General features: G+C 45.6%; 1 protein-coding gene across 2 annotated transcripts in view; it reads right to left on the bottom strand.

Annotated features, from left to right (window-relative positions):
• Positions 1-19,115, bottom strand: part of dgkb (diacylglycerol kinase, beta) — a 205,012-nt gene that overhangs the window by 131,143 nt on the left and 54,754 nt on the right. For both annotated transcript variants that reach the window (XM_072460154.1, XM_072460155.1), the window contains one exon: positions 6,468-6,626. In XM_072460154.1, the coding sequence (XP_072316255.1) occupies positions 6,468-6,626 (159 nt within the window). The remainder of the gene's footprint in view (positions 1-6,467; positions 6,627-19,115) is intronic.

The following is a 19,115-nucleotide window of genomic DNA, read 5'->3' as shown; positions in this document are numbered from 1 at the left end:
TAGGCAAATTAAATATGCTAGTGATAGAGCAGAAACCCAGCTATGCATTAAACACCATCCTCTCTGCTCTGCTCTAGAACAAGCTCTCAAGCTCAACATGCCTGACTTTGCCTGCAGGTGAATCATTGACTTCCTGATAGAGCGGAATGTCTCAGAAACTATCAGCACAAGATCTCCACAGGGCTATGTATTTCTCCTCTGCTCTACTCCCTGTACACAAACTGCTGCATCTCTAGCAATGAGTAAAACTCAAGCCCCCGGAAGCCAAGATGGCCGCCATTGAAACCTATGGAGTTGTTCATTGGCGCATGGTTCCAAAAAAGTTTTTTAGTTCCGCATTACTTCCTGTATACTGGTATATCTCCTCCCACTTTTGTGACGTCATCGCCATGAGGCTTTGGCGTCGGGAGCGCGCACGTCACAGCAGCGTGAAAGACTCAGAACAGTCAACACGGACTTTTGGAATAATTCGGCTTGAAATAGTCTGTTTACGTAACGTATAATGATGGATTGTTATATCCATCTATAAATATACATGTATCATGTTGTAAAGCTCTGATATTTAAGAGAATTATAAAGAAGTGTTAAGATAAAAAGTCTGGTTTAATGACAATGAATTACATTTAGAGGTGTAATAACGTCCTCATCATTTTCTGTAGTTTTTGGTTTGGGTATTTATTTTGTTATTAACTTTTCAGTTATTTATTTACATAATATAATTTGGCCAATATGCATTTTTTTTAATCAGATGAGAAGAAATATAAAATATAATCATCGATTCTGTTACATAATTGAGTTCAGAAGTATTTAATTATATTAAGTTTCCTTTAGTGTCGTTTTTTTTTTTTATGTCAATCTTTAATAAATACAAAACACATTTGTTTATTAATGTATTTAATAAGAACAATGAACATGAATGAACTTGTTCAATAAATGCAAATCTGATTATAACTACAAATGATAAATTGATTTTAGCCAGTTTTAGTTGAGTTTTAAAGCTACAATGAGTTTTAAAGCTACAATGTGGGAGTCCCTTATTAAGGAGTTTGAGTCTGTGTACTGTTCATTATTATTATCATCATTAATAGAATCAGAAAATGTATTGCCATTGTCAAAGAACATAATTCACACCAGTGGAACTTGCTTTGGTGATTCAGTGCAACATAAAAATATTAACAATGATAAAACAACCTGTATAAGTCAAATAGAACAAACTGAATAAGATAAGATATTCTTTTATTGTCCACACATGGGGAAATTTTGTTGTTGCAACACAGTAGATACAGAGGAAAAGGACAGATAACTTATAGGAATTTTAAAAAACACTCTTAATAGATCGATCTTAATAGAAGAACTCTTATAAACAAAAACTCCTCTAGACAGAACCTCTCATACCTAATAAGGAATGGAGGGAAAATAGAGATAAAGATAAAATAAAAACAGCGTAAGACAAAATAATACTAATAATAATGGTAAAATAAACACTCTTTTTACATCAGTTATATGCACATGAATGTGACATTATTGTGTTAAATACTGAATATATCAGTATTTAACAAGACTTTGTTTCCATGGCTACGCAGTCTTCTGTACTTCAGTAACTCCTCCGTTCAGCTCCATCGTTTGACTGAGAGACAAACAGAACATGTCACAGCTTTAGATTATACAAGTCATAGAACATACACTTCATATGTATAGATTATACAAGTCATAGAACATACACTTCATATGTTTGTCCTGAAGCTGTTTTACAGACACATGTGACACAGCAGTGGCTCTTTTAAAGAACAATTATCATTTCGTTTTTTTGGTCATAACAAAACAGACATTTTATAAATTCAAAGTACTGATTCTACACTGTTTACTTTTAGTCGAGGCAGAAGTTATTATTAAAATACCTTTTGCTTTGGAGTCGTCAGGAGTTTACTTGAGATGACTCTGTGTCTGCAGTGATTAGGTCTGCAGTGACCTGTAGTGACCTGTAGTGACCTGCAGTGACCTGTAGAGCTCTGGTCAGCACAGACAGACTAAACTCACTGGTCAGCACTCTGAAGATGAGAAAGATACTCATTAGAACATTGATATATTATGCACATTTAACAGAGAAAAGCTGGAATATGTTATTGACAGATTTACATTTCGCTCTGTAACACAAAAGTTCCTCTTTTCACATTAATTTTTAAAGCTAGAACCAAAAGTCATTTATTTATGCATAAGTTTAAACCTTTAAACTTAAACTGACATGTTTGCTAAATCTCTACATATTCCATGGAAGTAAATCCATGACATTCCTATAGAAAACAAGCGTGTGCTTTGTTTAAACACAGCACACGTCATTATGAAATATGTAATAAAACCTCAAATGTGGTCTCAGCCCCTGTAAGTACAGCACTGTCACTTTTAAACACCTTCACATTTATGTATGTAAGATATGACCCATTTCAGCAGGTTATATTTGAATTATTGTTTTTTTTTTATAGCACATAATACAAACATCACTTTATTTCCCTTCTTTCTCTAGTTTTCCTTGATCTGTGCTTAACCTCTTGTCTCTTAGAACATTTAGTAAGAGAAATAATTAGTTATTTATTTGCAGAAGCACGAGCCATCGTGACGTGTTGTTGCATCTTTGTGTAGCTAAACTTTAGCTTACGTTAGCTCGTGTTAACTTGTGTTAACTCGTGTTAACTGTGTAATCGTTGTTTTACACTTCATATGGAACAATGTGTGAAACGTGAGGAATGACATACAAACACAACTTACGTGTATCGTGGTCTCGTCTCGTCACTTTTTTCTGCTTGTGTTTAGTTTCCGTCACGTGTTCTTCTGAGGCTCGTTCATGAGGGTCAAGTGCGCGCTCGGTGCGCGTACACCGTTCACCGGAAGGTTAAAAATGTATTTTTTAAGTATTTTAGAAACAGTTGAAGAGTGAAATTCCTTCTATTTTATTTTTAGACTAAAAACAATTTAGCATGTTTGGTAATTTTAGAGGCCGAACTCCTGAAATGGTCCGACCAAAAGGCTGCATTCTGCGAAGTGGCCACTACTCAATTTGGAGCCAGAGGCAGAGGGGGCGTACCCTATCCAGATAATATAATACATCCATGGTAAAACTCCACATCAGCTCCTCTGTCTATCTCGCATCCTTCACTGTAGAACTCCTCCAGAGTTTCTGGCCCTCCGAGACAACTGCTGTTGTGATTCTGGGCGTTACAAAAATAAATTGAATTGAATGAATGAATTGAAAACTGACTACCCCATCACCAGATTAGATTTAGATTAGATTACATTCAACTTTATTGTCATTGCACAGAGTACAGGTACTAAGACAACGAAATGCAATTAGCATCAACCAGAAGTGCAAAACAGCAGTTAAAGTGCAGAGTGTGTAAAGTGGACTCTTTCCGCTCCCTCATCAAGAAGGCCCAGCAGAGGATGTACTTCCTGCGGCAGCTGAGGAAAGCCAAGCTGCATGCGCAGATGATGGTGCAGTTCTTCACAGCCATCAATGAGTCCATCCTCACCGCCTCCATCATCGCGTGTTACGCTGGAGCCACAGCCAGGGACAAACGAAGACTACAGCGAATTGCGTGCTCTGCTGAGAAGGTGATCGGCTGCAGACTTCCATCTCTACAGGACCTATACGTCTCCAGGTCTCTGGGACGAACAAGTCGGATTACAGCTGACCCTTCTCACCCTGACATGGACTATATGAGCCACTCCCCTCAGGCAGGAGGCTACGGTCCATCCACCAGTACACTTGCAGGTGTTACGTGTTAAGGACACTTAACATGTAACACCTGCTACTTTAACTATTATTCAAACCAATAACCATTCATTGCACTGCTAATTATTTGCACTATGACCAAGGGTAAATTTTGTATATTTTGAGTCTATTCTATTTTATTTTATTTGAAACTTCAAATAAACTATATTATATACAAATACATTTTTTATGCATGCCCTTTTTGATATGCAAAGCAAGGTCTTAGTTTTTGAATCCTGTTCATTGACAATGGCAATAAACATTGGGGGTTAACTTAGTATGTACATTTTGTGTTTCTCCCATTATAAAAGCAGCACAAAATCAGACCACTGTGCTCTGTCTGTCACTGATGTGCAGAAGGGTTTTTTGAAAATGTTATAACATTGTTCCCTCATCAAAAACACCTGTATTTAGCTTCATTCAGTTTTTTTCTTTTCATTAAACCTGTTTACAAGCTTGTCTTCTTTGCTCCTTCTCTGAGCCTCAGAAAACACTTGATTTAAAGTTTCTCAGATTTGTGACGTCATAGGTAGAGGTCTGGAGGCCTACTGTGCCGTTTTAGGTCTATAGCATATAATTAAAACTATGTACTTGCCTGCTTTGTATGTCAGTTCAAGCTAGCTTTTGTTTATTTTCCCATGGTAATTTCCTCTACTGCCTGTAGATGGTGCGCTAACACAAAATCCTGATGTAGTAATGCCCGATTGATAGAAAGTAATGAGGGGTTTGAGTACATACATTATCTTAAAGGCGCAATGGACGATTTTTCAGCGATTTGAGAACTCAGGCGAAAGTGCGCATGCGCACTCCCCCGTGCGGACTGATACAACACACGCGTGCGTTTGTTTATTAGCCCGACGGATCGCATCGCATCTCTCGTCTCCCGTAGATTTACTTCTTCTTCTGAGTCAGCTCGAACAGTCTTTCTCCGTCTTCATTTTGTCCTGTACACTGAGGGAACTATATTATGATGGATCAATGCGCTTAGACACGCGGAAACTGCTGCTCTCATGGGGACGAGCCCCACGCGGCTGCAGGTGAGCGGTAGGTGTGTTTTATGATTGATACGTGGCAGGACTAATCGGCAGTCCACGCCACGAGGAAATAAGACTCAGATTTGGGCCAAAAATATCGTCCATTCTACCTTTAAGTTTTAACACTGAAGATGCTCAAGATCATGTATAAAAGACCAATAACAATACAAATAGTGCATAATATGAGTTGTTTGAATGCAAATTCCTTCTTTCACAGTTTGACAATTGAATAATGCAGCTTTAAGTGTTATAAATGTTAATAAACAGGAAGTGTGTGGAGCGCATGTTTGCTATCAACCACCGATCGGCATGACAACACTTAATTTTCAACACAAAATAATATGAATTTCTTAATGTTCTTTTATTTTCTGGCTTTTAAGACCATGTGAGTTGTGTGTTTCTCTGTGTTTGTATTAAAGTGTTATAACTTTTCATGTTCTGATACATTAGCTAATTGCTTTCTATATCAAATCAAATCAAATCAAATCAATTTATTTTTGTAAGGCCCAAAATCACAACAACAGTTGCCTCTGAGGGCCACAGGGAGAAATGAATCAACAATGTCTGTGGTGGCGAGGGACGATGTCCCAGGGTCCTCTGTCCTTAGACTCTCCTTCTCGGCCAGGAAAAACTACAAAAAAACCTCTTTGGGAAAAAAGCGTAGAAACCTGGAGGAGTTCCAGTGAAGGAGAGATCCGACTCTCACAGACGGACAGACGGACACAAGGAGACTGGAGCTGGACCCACTCTTCAGGCAGATGAGGGACCGACTGAGGCGAACTGGACCCACTCTATATAGTATTACATAATTGTTTTATTGACTATTTGTATTGGATTTTAAATGTGTATAGTCGAACATCTTGGTAACCGATAGTTTATGAAATGTGCAATATACATAAAATTTTGATTGAATTGGATTGAAAGTCCCCATGTGGTCTTATACTGTTCTGATTTATCTCAAAATCTGTTCAGGAAAGGCCCCTTTTTGTATTTATACCTAAGTTTTAGTATGGATAAGTATCTGATTTTTTATACTTTTGATAAGCATTAAATATAATAATACATTGTTTTTGTATACTTTTGTATACTAACTATCAAACACGATTAAACACTCAAGATTCACTTTAAGCAAATGTTAAAGGAGATTTTTCGCCGATTTGAGAACTCAAGCGACTGTTAGTCCCTTTTTTTTAAATGCGCATGCGCACACTCACCCACCCTCCTGTTCTTTCCTACCACCAAACCTTGTGCGGAAGCATGAAACAGCCTCTCTGCTCCATTTGCGTTTGTTTATTAGCGCGACGGATCGCATCGCATCTCTTGTCTCCGCAGATTTCCGTCTCTTCTGAGCCAGTCTTTCTCTTTCGTCATTTTTGTACTGTAAACTGAAGGAATTCGGTAAACACGTACCGGCATCAACCACGCATGCGCGGCCAGGGAAACGTGCTGCTATCCTGGGAATGAGGCTGCAGGTGTGCAGTAGCACGCAGGGAATGATTGACATATGGGACAACTACTTGGCTGTCCACGCCATGAGGAAATGAGACTCAGATTGCTCACCAAAAATCCTGTATTATTCCTTTAAACGTTAAATCTTAAATCATTACTTAAATTTTCAACTAATTTCAGCTCATTCACTTACATAGGTATATGTCTATGCCACTCACACTCAAGCTTGTCCTCAGGTCGTCCTCCCTCCAGCAGGGACAGGTAGCACACAATATCCTTTAGCTGGACCGTGTCGTGGGGCTGTGGGATCCGGGGGGTTTGGGGGGCTGTGATGGCCGTCCTCAGGGGCGTGGAGCTGCCTTTGATCAGCTTCAGTCCTGAGACAAAAACACAGAAAGGTCAGTCGCAGACATTGCCCACCTGGCATTTGGTCTGGACTGGATGGATCGATGCTCTGTCCTTATCGGAAGGTTTTCTAAAATAGATCTGAACCATTTACAGTACTGGTAGTAACACTTTTGAGATTGGAGGTAATCAAACATGAAAACAAATACCAAAAGGTTAAGGTATACATGGCAACTTCTTTAGATGAGCACTGTACCCCCCAGAGCAATATTACAAATAATTATACCCAAATTAAAAGATAATCTGTATTTATTGATATAATTATCTCAACAAGCCAAGAGATTAAAATACATATCATTAGGGCTGGGTATCATGGCCAATTTCCTAAATCGATTCAATTTTGATTCATAACGTCCTGAATCGATTAATCACGATTCGATTCGATTCAATTCAATTCAATCTGCTCTTAAATAATGAAAATGGCTCAATTGTGTTACAAAATACAAATTCACTTTATTTTTTCTTTTCACTGGTTTTAAGTGCAAACTTGTAAATTGGACAGTTTAAACTTCAGCTGTAAACAAAACTGTCTCAAGTCTCAAAAGTACATTTTGAAATATAAAGTAGTTTTTAGACCGGCTTGTGAGGCTCAGTTCAGTGTGACGTGCATCAGCTGCATTATCTCCACTGCATCAACCATTATTTGCAGCGTTGTCCGTCACGACTGCTGGGTCTTTGCTGGTCACACTTCTGTATGACCCCCCACTCCTGTATGGCCCCGCACTCCTGTATGGCCACCCACTCCTGTGTGGCCCCCGTCAACATATTAGCTATATTATTAGTGGTGTGGCTCGTCAGGTCACTGTCAGGTACGACTGCGTTGACCGTGATGTCCAGGTGTCACGTGTTATGCAGACTCTCTGCAGATTCGGCATTGTCATTAGGCTGGCGTATTTTCACACACACGGGATAACTATAACTTTCTGTCAGATGTTTACGTTGCACCATAACGTAGTGTGGATCTAGCGCATGAACAAGCCGCTTGAAGCGTTCGTTTTGCACTACCGAGTACGGGCGTAAATCTTTGCAGGCAAAAGTTGCGATGGCCTCTGTTATCTTTATGACCAGCGGAGAATCGGCTGGTCATGTTAGTAATTCTCTCAGTTTCATTTGTTTTGTCCCGGGCGGCTTGTTGTCGGAAGCTAACGTTAGCGTAGTGTGATACCTGGTCAAGTGGTTTCTGAGGTTTGTAAGTCCGCTTCGCAGATTTTGCAAACCACTTTGGTTTTATCCGGCTCTTTCTCAATGCAGATATAGCAGTTGCTTCATGATAAAATTACTTATCCGTAGAACAACTTTAAGCAGCAAGGTTTGTCAACAGAAATGCTCCGAACGTGTCTGACAATGATTTATGGATGTGTTTATAATAATAATAATAAAGCTGTAAATAAAGCTATATATAACTCAAGGTGTGTTTTTGATGATTAACCATGTTATAACATGGTTAATGATAATAATAATTGAAATTTTGCATGTTTTCTTTTAATTATTTTTGAGTAAATGCCTTGGTTCCATGGCAAATTATTTAAAGCTATTGCATTCTAGTTGATTGCAGATTGGTGCCAAATTGAAATATTATATATAAGAAAAATAATTAGCTTTTGCAACTGTCTTATCTGATCAAGTGATTAGTCATCGTGCCCATCTCAGTATGCAATAGTATGTAGTATTTAACACATTTATTGGCACAAGTGAGGTAGCTTCTGGTTAAATTCATATCAGTGGCTTTAGTATGACTCCTTCTGACTGCCTGTAGGGGCAAACTGTATATAAATATTTCCATCACCTTTGCTCATCGTGGCTGCTGAAATATTATTTTCACAAGTACTACCAGAACATCTTTAAACGTCATTACCTCTTAATGTGTACCTGTGTTATCATTCTTTCAGGATTACAGTCTCACAATAATCTCAATCTTGTCAGTTCGGGAGACAGCTTTGAAAATAAGTTGTAAAGACTTCTGGGAAGACGCAGGACTAGCCAAGTCCCACCACTTTGTCCCTCTGCTAAGTTTCCTGTAAAAACCTGAGGTTCTACTGCAATTCCCCAAAGAAGAAGGGGCAACATGCTTTAAGATATGTCTAATCAGAGAAAAACTACTACCAAAAAAATCAATAATTTAACCAAGCTGACTGTATGTGGTACCCACAAGAGACCAGCAAGCAGTAGCCTAATGACAGATACTCCACCAGATCAGCAGGGCTCTGTGGCTGCGCTTTGTCACGGAGCGTGCCCAGCAGATGGAGGAGAGGAAAGAGAACGCTTGAGCGGGTGGTGGAGAAGCTGATTGCATTGCAGCGTGAGATAGCATCTCTCATGGGGATCTCGCAGGACAAGGAGTAAAGCAACGTTGAAAGTTTTATAGAATCCGTGGTTCCAGACCTTGAATCTGGGTCTGCAGTTATGATCCCACACTTCACTCAGAAGAGGGCGCACCGGCTCGGCAAAAGAAAAACAGACACCGATCCACCTGATAATGTGGTTCCTAAATCACGGTGGTACAGCGGTGTTCTGCGAGCTGCAAGGCTCAAGGGAGACATCCACTACAACAGCAAGAAGTGACACTGTCATGGTCACCGTCTGTCTGGTGATGTATAGTTCTATTTCCTCCCTACTGACCGCCAGAGGGCGGTGCTGAAGCACTGAATGTTCCCTGCGCACATGCGCAGTTCGAGTAGTTATCCCACATGAGTCACACCTGTGACCCTGGATGGCACTCCAGAGGTAATATATTCCCCCACCATCCATCACTCCATTCTCGTTTATCTTCTCGCGTGCGGTTTGTATTGTATTGCAAAGAACTTGACTTTTCAGTCCTTTGAAGTCCTACTACCTTGTGGTTGGAGCTGCGGATTTCGCCCTCCGAGGACTGCGACGATTTACATCTTGCTGGGAGATTTACAGGTATTTAGAAAACAGCTAACTGTGTTACGTTGCTGTGGATTGCTGGTGAAGGCAGGGGTACGCACACTCTCTCCCACGGTCACATAACGTTGTCTGATCACATCTGTGCTATCGCTAACGCTGTTAGTAGTTTAGTTTTTGCTTTGCTTCTGGTTGGTGAAGGCCGCGTTCGCGCACCCTCTCCCACTGTCACGTTACGTTTCTGACCAGCTGTTTCTATCACAGCTGTGCTATTGAGCTAACAGTGTTAGTCATTTTTGTTTTCCTGATTGATGAAGGCCGCGTTCGCGTACCCTCTCCCACAATCACGTTATGTTTCTGATCAGCTGTTTCTGATCACAGCTGTGCTATTGAGCTAACGGTATTAGTCATTTTCGTTTTGCGTTTTCCTGATTGGTGAAGGCGGCGTTCGCGCACCCTCTCCCATCATTTCAGGTAAATTTTGCCTTCTTCAACAGGTTGTACTATTGCTAACGATGTTAGCAGTTGTTTGGTTGTGTAAGTTTAAGCCTCTTTAAGCGTTTGCTGTAAACAACGTTTAGCTTAGTTTTTCTCTCTGGGGTTTAGGGCCGCGTGGTTGCGCCCCTACCTTAGTTTGTTTGCCTTAAATTGGTGACGGTAGCGTTCACGCTCCCGGTGTTGGCTTTTGTACCGGTACTGTCTGTTATTTACCGGTGTTTTCATTAACGTGTGGCCCTAATCGTTGACGGCAACGTTCACGCCCCCGCTCCCGGTTTTGGCTCCTGTACCGGCGTGATACTGCCTGGTATTTACCGGTGTTTCCACTACCGTGTGGCCCTAATTGGTGATGGCAGCGTGCGTGCACCCGTTCCTGGTTTTGGCCTCTGTACACGCTGACTTTGGTGGCAGATCACGGATGGCTCACATTCTTGCATGAACTGTGGGTTGGCACTTGATGTTGATGCTGGTCATGACCTTTGTCCGGCGTGACGTGGCCCTGATCCCCTGAGGGAGGCGCTTTCGGATGACCCATGCATGAACTCCAGTTATATGCCACAGGCGTTTAGAGTGTCCAGGTTGGCAGAGTTGACCTTGACGGGTGACAATGACCTCCCGCCCTCTGGCCGAGTGCCCCCTCCCAGACGCTCAAAACGCCTCTCTGAGCCCGCAGGCATTGGCGGTCCTGCAAAGAAGAAGGCCAAGTCAGATTGAGGCCTCACATCCAGAGTGGAACAGCTATCTGCTGAATTAGAAGCGATGAAGTCCATGCAGGATGTCCTGCGTAAAGCCCTGGGGCTTCTTCAGGTGGTGATTCCGCAGCCTGAGCAGCCCGGCTCTGCCAGTGCTTTTTTCAGGCGGGGACGTGCTCCTACGCCTTTTGTCGTGCCGCCGTCCATGGAGTATCTTAAAGAGATGCATGCCTGCTGGAAAGATCTGAGCGCTTTTTCAAGGCTCTCATCAGACGGACGGGTTCTGGCCACTATGCATCGGCAGCCGTTCTGGATCGCTTGCCTGCTGTTGAACCCGCCATTGCGTCTCTCATTGTCTCCCCTGAGGAGGCATTACGCTAGGACGTTATATGTCCTCGGTCCCAATGCCGGGTGACTGACAACTAGGTGATCAAGGCATATAATTCTGGTGCGCGGGCTGGTCGCTTAGGCAATTCACTGGCTCACGTGATGCTGGCGCTCTCTTCCTCCCTTCAAGGGGGTGATGCCACTGATAGTGCTGCAAATATGTTTTGTGACACAGCGCTACAGGCTTTTGCGCTTATGACGAGGGAACTTGGCAGAGTTATGTCTTACTTTGTTCAAGCCGTTGTTTGGCTCCGCTGCCGTGGAATAATTGGAGCGGACTGCTCTCGCCCGACAGACCAGGCAGCAACTTTCTGGCCTCAACAGAGCGGGGCCTTCCTCTCGGTCCGTGAGATGCCAGACGTCTGGCCCTAGTTTTTGGCCACCTTCATGGAGTTGGTCTGGTGGGGCGAGCTACCCCCCAGAGGGTCCCGACAGGGGATTTCATAGGGGCCGAGGGGCACGAAACTGAAACATTCAGGTCGGCCGTCAGATATTTTTCCCATCAGCAGCTCAGCTACTGGGCTGCTTATGCGTCAGACCCATGGGTGGTTGCCACCTTGACTCATGAGTATCGACTGCAATTCCGACACACATGTCAGGCCGGGTCAAGATGACTTTGATCAGCGACCTGGCAAAAGCTCAAGCATTGACCCAGGAGCTATCCGTCCTCCTGGCCAAGGGTGCCATCGAGGCAGTAGATCCTCTGTTCACATCTGTAGATCTCGAAGATGCCTACTTCCATGTGCCCATTGTATCTCAGCATCGGCAGTTTATCAGGTTTGCCTATATAGGCAGCCATTGGCCATTCCGGGTGCTCCCATTCGGACTCTCCCTTTCCCCGAGAGTGTTCACACGTTGTGTGAAAGCAGCCCATGCGCCTTTGCAGGCCAACGGACTTAAAGTCATACCATATCTGGGCGACTGGCTGATTTGCGCTCCATCCCGAGCGCAAGTCATCCGGGATACAGCTCGCTTGCTGGCTCATGTGACCCAGTTGGGCTTCAGAGTAAATATGCAGCGGTGGCTGAACAGTTTCCACTTGGACGCCACACGGCACCAAAGGCGAACGCTTCGGGTGACATGGCAGTGCTTGCGTGCACTGGCCCCATGGAGGGACAGGCAGTACTTGGCGAGAGGGTACAGGATGGGGTGTGGTATGGCTGCACAGGATGATTCAAGGGAGTTAGTCTCAGAGGGATCGCTTGGATCATATCAATGTTTTAGAACTGCGGGCTGTTCATCTGGCTCTCAGGCATTTTCTCCCACACCTGAGAGGGAAACATATTATGGTTTGGTCGGACAACACCTCCACGGTTTATCACATCAACCAACAGGGAGGTGTCAGATCGGCTCGGCTCCTCGAGGTGTCTCGCAATCTGTTGAGATGGGCTGAACGGTCTGTCCACACTGAGAGCGGTGTATCTGCCGGGATGCAGCAATTCCGTGGCAGACTTTCTTTCACGGCAGCAACCCCTTCCGGGAGAGTGGTCTCTCCACCCCGAGGTGGTGCACATGATTTAGGGCCTTTTTGGTCAGGCGCAAGTGGATTTGTTCGCCTCAGAAGAGTCGACCCACTGCCAGCTATGGTTCTCCCTCGCAAGGGCGCCGGGCTCTTTAGGCCAGGATGCGCTGGCACACGCGTGGCCTCAGGGCCTTCTGTACGCGTTTTCTCCTCTTCCACTGATTTGGCCGACCCTACAGAGGGTTCTCCAAGAGGGTCACAGGCTATTGCTGATAGCTCTGTGGTTTCCGTTACTGTACAGTCTGTGTTGCAGCCTTCCGTGGCCCCTTCCGGCCAGGAGAGATCTACTGTCTCAGTTGAGGGGTCAGATTTGGCATCCGAACCCTCAACGCCTCCGGCTGTGGGGTTGGCCGTTGGCGGGTACGAGCCACAGCTAACTGGCCTCACCGATGCGGTTAAACAAACGCTTCTGAATGCCAGGGCTGCCTCTACTCGTCAGCAGTATGAGAACAGGTAGAAGCTGTTTTCCCAGTGGTATTCTGCCCACGGGGAGGACCCGGTGTCCTGTTCGGTGCCTCTTATCTTGGAGTTTCTCCAATCTCTCCTTGATGATGGCCGGTCTCCGTCGACCCTGAAAGTATATAATGCTGCCATATCTTGTCATCATGGCTTGGTCAACAATCGTACTGTGGGGAGTCATAACTTGGTTTCACTTTTTTACGGGGAGCTCGTAGGTTGCGGCCCTCAGTCGCTCCACGCACCCCAATATGGGACATGTCAGTGGTTTTAGATTCCCTCTGCCAACCTCCGTTTGAACCCTTGGCACAGGTGGATATTAAATGGCTGTCTGGGAAGACTGCATTCTTGTTGGCCATGGTCTCTGCGAAAAGAGTTAGTGAGTTACATGCCCTTTCGGTCAGTCCCACATGTCTCAGATGGAGCCCAGATGACTCTGGTATCACCTTATGGCCGAATCTGACGTTTCTGCCCAAGGTGTTGTCCCCCGCTCATTGCAACTGGCCTTTGAGTTTGGCTCCGTATGCGCCTCTAGTTGGAGAAGGCAGGGAGAGGCTCCTGTCATTGTGCCCAGTGAGGGCATTGCAGGCCTACATTGCGGCAACTGCAGATATAAGGCGCTCAGACCAGCTGTTCGTATGCTACGGTGGTGCTAAGAGGGGCTGTCCACTATCCAGACAGTGCATTGGGTTGTCGATGTGATTCGCCGTGCTTATGGCAGGACTCCCTGCCTGGCGTGAGGGCTCAATCCACCAGAGGCATCTCCACTTCCAGGGCCGCCATGAAGGGTGTTCAGGCTCCTCACACCTGTGAGTGGGTTCACAGCTGTATCTGCTTGTTAATCACTGGGTGTAGTATATTAGATGTGAGATTATATGTCGTAGTACGAGATTGTCGGCCTGGCTTTGGGACTTGAGCCCCGCAGGTTTTTCAAAAAAAAATTAAAATGCAGTTTAACATCACTAAGTGGCTTAGTTCAACAGGTAAAGCATTGGGTTGGGGCACTGGAGACCAGGCTTCGAATTGTTAAGTGGCTTCACTTTAATCATGTCGTTCTTGTTATATTTAAATGTTTTAAACGTGAAACGTGTCATTTGTGCAGAGCAGAGGGTCACCTTCCTCTGCACCGTTACCATCTCTGATTGGATGCCCTGTTCTTCCCCAGCTATTGAGCGTTTGATATTTTGATTCCTGTTCTGACTCTGATTTTGCCTACTACTCGTGATCCTGTCTGCCGTCATCGAACTTGGACCGTCTAAGTATTCCTTCCACCTTTCCTCTGACGTACCCGTTTGCCTGTGCACCAAACCTGGAACGGACCTTGACTACGCCTCTCATCTGCTCCCTGACACGCGGTTTGCTGGCGCTGCCCACCGCTGGAAGGATCCTTCTTTGTCATCACACTATACCAGTGACTCTGTACATTTCTGTTCTGTGCTATTAAAGACTGTTAAATCTTCACCTGTTTCCAGCTCCGTAATTGGCTCCGTTCTGCCGTGCGTGACAGACACATGCTCAAAACACCAGTGAAGGAAATAATGCTCCTCAGCAAAATGCAGAATTTTGGCAGCAGGAGTCGGATCCACCGTGATGGTGCGCCCTAACCGCCCCGTCATCTCTTCTACCCGGCGTGCGTCCCCGGCTCTCTCACGGTCCGAGAGTGTGCGCGCGCGCGGTGCGCTCTTATTTTCGGAGCGCCCGTTAGTTGAATTATGAACCTTCACTTCCCTGAACTGTTTCCCCACTGCCCGGACACTTTTCCCCGCTGTAAAGCGTTCGAGGGTGCACACTCGGCGCATACGCACCACACTCACCTGCGGCTGCTGCTGCTGCCTCCTCTCCGGTGGGCCAACCAGAGACAATGCCGAGGTGCAGTTTTAAAGCGCTAGTTGCCGTGCTTGGTCTCGTCACATGACCAGAGGACTCGACCATTTAGTTTGCAATGTGTTTTTTGTTATTTATTACGGTTTCTTGTGTTCTTATTGTCTGAGCCATATGGAGGGCTATGTAGACTTCAGTGCAAGTTAAAGGGACGGCATGATTTTTGGGGGTTTATGTTGATTTTACAATTTTTGTGTTTAACCCCTACCTTTGGTTAATTGGTTTGCCCAGGGGAGGGGCTAAGGGTTTAAAATGGAGCTCTGCTCATTGTTGAGGGGAGAGAGCTGAGGAGAGCATGTTGGTAATGAGACCTGTTTATTGTCGCTGCTGTAAATTTGTTTTTGGATCCTGTAAATACCTTGTTTTTCCACTGTACATATTTTTTCCACTGTTTTTGGGACTGGGTGTGAATAAAAATCACCACTCTAATTTTTTCGACTGTGCCATCATTTTTTTTCACGGAAGCTAAACACGAACCCGTGACATCCACCAACAAAACCATATTATCTGCCCCGGGAGTTCATGAGGCCATATTATCTGCCCCGGGAGTTCTCACATGTGATTTTGATCGCAGTCTATGTGGCCCCGTCTGCCAATGCTGAAAATGCTTGTGAAGCACTGCTCTCCTGCACTTGTAGGCTGCAAACACAGCACCCACAGGCTCTCTTCCTCGTCTCTGGTGACTTTAACCACGCTTCTCCCTCTTCTGTTCTACCAACATACACCCAGTATGTTACCTGCCCCACCAGAGAGAATAGAACATTGGACTTGTTTTTTGCCAACACCAAGGAGGCTTATTCCTCTTCCCCCCTCCCTCCCCTGGGCAGCTCGGACCACAACCTTGTACATCTGAGGCCTGTGTATGAACCCATCGTGCGCAGGCAGCCTGTGGTGTCCCGTGTGGTGAGGATGTGGTCTGCTGAGAGCGAGGAGGCTCTGAGGGACTGCTTCAGCACCACTGTCTGGACTGAGCTTTATGACCCACATGGGGAGGACATCAACACCATCACAGAGTGCATCACGGACTACATCAACTTCTGTTTTGAGAACATTGTTCCCTCCCGGACGGTGCGGTGTTTTCCAAACAACAAGCCATGGATTAACCGTGAACTGAAGGCTCTGCTGAAGGAGAAGAAGAGAGCCTTCAGGTCAGGGAACAAGGAAGAGCTGAGGACTGGGCAGAAGGAGCTGAGGAGGAAGATCAGGAAGGCTGAGGCCGGCTACAAGAGGAGGATGGAGGAGCAGCTGCAGCAAAAGAACATTCAGGGAGTGTGGAGGAGCCTGAAAACCATCTCGGGCTTCAAAATCCCCCCTGCCCAGACAGAGGGGGATCTACAGTGGGTGAATGATTTAAATGCTCACTTCTTGAGGTTTGATCGGTCACCCGCCCCTCCCCCTGCACAGCTGCATGCTCCCTCTTCCACAGCTGGACAATGCCCTGCATCTGTTCCTCTTCGCTTATCTGCCCCGGACCATCAGCTCCCCACTTCGCCTGGACTCACCCATCCCCACAGCACACGGTCCCCCTGGCAACCACTGACTGTCACAGCAGCACAGGTGAGGAGTGAGCTGAAGAGGATTAAAGTGGGGAAGGCAGCAGGACCTGATGGCATCAGCCCCAGGCTCCTTAAGTCCTGCGCAGATGAACTGTGTGGAGTTGTGGAGCATGTCTTCAACATGAGCCTGAAGCTGAGGGTGGTACCACAGGTCTGGAAGACCTCCTGTCTGGTACCTGTGCCTAAGACACCGCGCCCCAAAGACCTCAACAGCTTCAGGCCAGTGGCTCTCACGTTCCACCTGATGAAGACACTGGAGCGGCTAGTCCTGGACCACCTCCGCTCCACCGTGAGCTCAGCCATGGACCCGCTGCAGTTTGCATATCGGTCTGGCATCGGAGTGGAGGACGCCGTCATCTCCCTGCTGCACCGCTCTCTCTCTCACCTGGAAAAGCCTGGCAGCTCTGTGAGGATTCTGTTCTTCGATCTTTCCAGCGTCTTCAACACCATCCAGCCGCTGCTCCTGAGGGACAAGCTGGAGACGGCTGGTGTGGAGTATGACCTGGCAGAGTGGATCCTGGACTACCTCACAGACCGACCCCAGTTTGTGAGAGCCCGGAACTGTGTGTCTGACACTCGGACCTGCAGTGTGGGGGCGCCCCAGGGCACTGTCCTCGCGCCCTTTCTCTTCACCCTTTACACTGCAGACTTCAGACATGACACGGACAGCTGTGTCCTGCAGAAGTTCTCTGACGACTCTGCCATCATCGGACTCATCACGGATGACGATGACGAGGAGTACAGAGGACTGGCGCAGGACTTTGTGGACTGGTGTCAGTGGAACCACCTCCTCATCAACGCGGGGAAGACCAAGGAGATGGTGGTGAATTTCCGCAGACGCCACCCCACTGCCCCCTCACCAGTGAACATCCAGGGACGGGACATTGAGAGAGTGACTCATACAAGTACCTGGGTGTTCATCTGAACCACAAACTGGACTGGACTCATAACACAGACGCACTGTACAGGAAGAGCCAGAGTCGGCTCTACCTCCTGAGGAGACTCAGGTCTTTTGGAATGACAGGGCCACTCCTGAAGACCTTCTACGACTCTGTGGTAGCATCAGCCCTCCTGTACGGTGTGGCCTGCTGGAGCAGCAGCATCACAGAGAGGGAGAGGAGGAGGCTGGACAGAGCTCCGTCCTGGGCTGTGCTCTGGACAGGAGGGTCCTGGCTAGATTCACATCTATGCTGGACCATGAGTGTCACCCCCTGCAGGACACTCTCTCCGCTCTGGAGAGCAGCTTCAGTGAGAGACTGATCCACCCTCGCTGTGTGAAGGAAAGGTTCCGTAGGTCTTTCCTTCCTGCTGCTGTCAGACTTTATAACAAACACTGTTAGTACTGATCACTCGCAATACTGACCTAACCATGTGCAATTCTGTCATATGTGCAATTACTGTGCAATTACTGTGAAATTCATGTGCAATCTATGCGCTGTCGTGACACATATTCATGTGCAATTACTGTCGTGATCACATGCAATGGTATTTATGTATTTATTTATTTGTCTATGGGAGTTTTTATTTTATTTATTTATAGGAGATCTTCTACTGAAAGTGTTTTTCAGACTTCCTATAAGTGATCTGTTCTTCTGTATCTACCTCTGTATCTTCCTGCGTTGCACCAATGAAATTTCCCCATGTGGGACAATAAAGGAATATCTTATCTTAACATGGGGTTTTGTCATTGTCACAGTCTGAGACATTTCTGTTATTTTGAAGAATCATGGAGGTTTGTTATGTGAACTTTTTGTTTTGGGTATCAGTTTTTATCATGCTCTACGAAGCAGTATTGTTGTTGTGAGGATGCAAAAATGCATTTCTATGTTACCTTCTATATCTTATAGTTGTTTTGTATACTGACAGACAAAATTTGGCTGCCATGGTGATAATTGTGACATTAGATGGACGATTGCATTTATATAGACATTGGGATGATGGGGAACCCCATGTTCGGCACTGTGATCATAATCCCAGGATTGATAACAAACATCTTAGTTTAGTACATTTACTCTATGGCTGGTTGTCCACAGAGTGCTAATTGTGGACATTGGTTGTGAGGGAAATCGGGTTAGGAGTAGGGATGCGTACCGCTACGATGGACCGGATCCGGACTTGTAAAAACGTTTCGGTTCAGGTCCAAAAAAAACAAAACCCCGGTGATTCGGTTCTGGACTCATTAAAAATCTACCACTCACATTCTATATCCTTTACATTCTAGAATCTAAATCATCTGAAACCTTCCATAGATCACGAAATTCGCGCTAGAAAAGACATAAACACTGACATCGCTGTCAATGGCGCGCCCAGAGCCATCAGCGACGCACGCGTCTTCCGCGCGGCAGAAGTTGAAGCCGGCGAAATGAGTTTAAAGACGCGAGAGACCGAACCTTCGGGAAGATCGCTGGCTTAATTGAAGCGTTTGAAGCCGACGCTTGTTAAAGGAGCGGGTGGTTGGTTTGGGTGTAAATATTGTAACTTCTCGCTCAGGTCAGTAATGCTGGTTTAGTGCTCACAAGTTGTCACTTTATTTCTTGAACAGAGTTGGTTACTGTTGGCCGTAACCATGGTGATGGAACAGGAACGTCAAAAACTACCTGGTCT

Source organism: Eucyclogobius newberryi, unplaced genomic scaffold, assembly GCF_026437365.1.
Source record: "Eucyclogobius newberryi isolate DKJ021-1_F unplaced genomic scaffold, fEucNew1.0.hap1 SCAF_3, whole genome shotgun sequence".
In the NCBI taxonomy this organism is placed as follows: domain Eukaryota; kingdom Metazoa; phylum Chordata; class Actinopteri; order Gobiiformes; family Gobiidae; genus Eucyclogobius; species Eucyclogobius newberryi.
The sequence above is the reverse complement of the archived record's forward strand: the minus strand, read 5'-3'. Positions and strand labels throughout refer to the sequence as shown.